The 2,470-nt window shown below is 60.9% G+C and overlaps 1 protein-coding gene across 1 annotated transcript; it reads right to left on the reverse strand.

Moving 5' to 3' along the window:
• Positions 1–783: 783 nt before the first annotated feature.
• Positions 784–1,401, reverse strand: MNEG_16241 (hypothetical protein; the record flags this gene model as incomplete). The annotated part of the gene is made up of 2 exons (XM_014035289.1): positions 784–996; positions 1,117–1,401. 2 exons carry the CDS (start codon positions 1,399–1,401, stop codon positions 784–786), a joined length of 498 nt encoding a protein of 165 aa, XP_013890743.1.
• Positions 1,402–2,470: the final 1,069 nt, after the last annotated feature.

Raw genomic sequence — 2,470 nt, forward strand, 5'->3', positions numbered from 1 at the left:
GTTGTTGAAGTTCTTGTCGTAGATCCTCTCCCATATTGTCTCCTGGGAAGACCCCATGACCATGGCCATCCCTTGTTGGATGGGCAGCCCCTGGTCCTTGGTGCCACACACATAGATGCTCCTGAGCATGTGTGGGCCAAAGTGGAGGCCTGTCCCCTCCAGCACCGTCTTGCTCCACACCTTGGACAGCTCCTGTGCTTTCAAGGGGGCCCCTGTGCCAGTGTTGACGAAGAGGGTGGGCATCACCTCGTCCGCGCACATGGTGAGGAGCCTGTGCCCCCAGCTGATGTGGGCATCCAGCAGGAGAGCTACCTCAGAAGGCAGCTCCAGCTTGATGGCAGCTCCCCTCCACCTCTTGGAGTTCTTGTGGTGTGGCACGTCCAAGCGCCATGCTCCTGAGGGTGGTGTTATGTTGGAAGAGCGAGCAGAGGAATTGGGGGGTGATGGGTGCAGTCCAGGGCAGTCACCGGCAGCCCCTGGGTATCTGGGTACCGGAGTCCGGGTACCACTATTACCCAGGTACCCCCCCACCTGTGGCCACGTCCTTGAACACCCTGTTGCCCAGGCAGCCCGTGACCTTGTGCTGGCAGTCCGGGTGGATGCACCCCTTGTGGGGTGGCTTGGTGAGGGTGAGGAGGACGCTAGTGTCCCTCATGGGGGGCATGTAGCCAAAGGACATGGTAGCCATGAGGGCGTCGTGCACAATCCCTGCAGCCTCCAGCCTGGTGAGCTCCCCCCTCTCCATGGCTTGCAGCCCCTCCAAGGCCTCTTGCCTGACCTCCTCTACCCTCTCCACGAGGAGGGGGGCGTCCATCCACCTGCCTTGCTCCTTGAGGTCCTCTGGCTCCTTTGCCTTTGGCCTAGGCACCATGTTGGCCCCCAGTTGAGCCCCATGTTCTTGAGCCAGTCAAGGTGCTCCTTGATCTCGTCCCCCATGACTTGGTTGATGGGCTGGCACTTGAGCCAGGCCACCACCCGGACCGCAGCGTGCACTGCCTGCGTACACAGGGGGAGGGGGTTTGCCAAGCTGGGGTCTCTGGTACCCTGTACCCCGGTATCCTACAAGCAGGGTACTCGACCCTGGCCAGCCCCTTCTCCCCCGTCCCACCCCCTCACCTTTGTGTGGCCAGCCTTGTCCACCCCCCTGGCAGTGACGAAGGCCATGAAGTCCGCAAAGGCCTGGGCATCAAGGTAGTTGGCCAGCTGCGGCCTCTTGACTCCCTTGAAGTTGTACAGGTACCCGAGGTACTCGTGCACCCTCTGCTTGGTGGCCTCCCACGTCTTGGTCCCCTGCTGCCTCATCTCAAGGGGCCTTCCAGCGTTGTAGATGCTCTGGTTCCACTCCCTGAAGTCCTCCATGCTGGCCTTGATGGCTTCCATGCATGCCTCCTTCTCCCCCATGCCCTTGAGGGTGTTGAGGCCGTACCTCCCCCCCCCCCACCATGGAGGGTGGGGAGGGGATCATGGTAGGCTTGGCCTTGTGAAGGAGCCATGCTGTGGTAGCTTCCTGGCCATCCTGCTGCTGCTCCTCNTCCTGCCTGCTCATCTTCTGCCTGCTCGTCTCCTGCCTGCTCATCTCCCTCCTGCTCCTCTTCTGCCTGCTCCTCTCCTGCCTGCTCATCTCCTGCCTGCTCCTCTCCTGCCTGCTCCTCTCCTGCCTGCTGCTGCTGCTGCTCCCCACCATCCTCCCCATCATGCTGCTCACCATCATCATGTTGGTGGGAGGNTTGCTGGTGATGAGGGCGTGGAGGGAATGATGACGACCTCCACCCTCCCAAGCAGGCTGTCCACCACACCACGTGGCACCTGGGCAGCCCTGAGCACAGCTCCAGCCGCCCTGAGGGAGATGAGCTCGCACTTGGGTGTGTTGGGGCTGATGATGCCTGTGCTTTTGAGGTGTTGCAGCATCCCCAAGGTCGCCACCCTCCTCCTCTTGCGTTTGATGGCCTCCAGTGCCCTGTAGAAGCTCGTCTTGCTCACACCCAAGGGCTGTGCCACGCGTGCCCTCAGCTGGGGCACGACCACGTAGGTCTTCTTGGCAGACGTGGAGGTGTGTGTTATCACCAAGTCCATGGATGTGGCAGGGAGGTCAACTCCAAGGTTGACTTTGACCTTCTTGATGCAGTTGCCACCTGAGGGGGGCAGTGGGACAAGTGGAGGTGTTTTGTGGGACAAGTGAGGGGTGAGTGGGTCGAGTGAGTGGGACAAGTGGTGCGTTTTGGGACAAGTGGGTGGGACAGGTGAGGGGTGAGTGGGTCAAGTGAGTGGGACAAGTGGTGCGTTTTGGGACAAGTGGGTGGGACGACTGGTGCGTTTCGGGACAAGTCAATGGGACAACCGGTGTGTTTTGGGACAGGTCCGTGGGACAAGTGGTGCGTTTTGGGACGAGTCAGCGGGACTAGTGCGTGATCTGGGACGGGTGACTTGTACCACGACTTGTCCCCGGGACAAGTGCAAAGTTGTCCCATGT

This window comes from Monoraphidium neglectum, assembly GCF_000611645.1.
Source record: "Monoraphidium neglectum strain SAG 48.87 unplaced genomic scaffold scaffold06150, whole genome shotgun sequence".
In the NCBI taxonomy this organism is placed as follows: Eukaryota; Viridiplantae; Chlorophyta; class Chlorophyceae; order Sphaeropleales; family Selenastraceae; genus Monoraphidium; species Monoraphidium neglectum.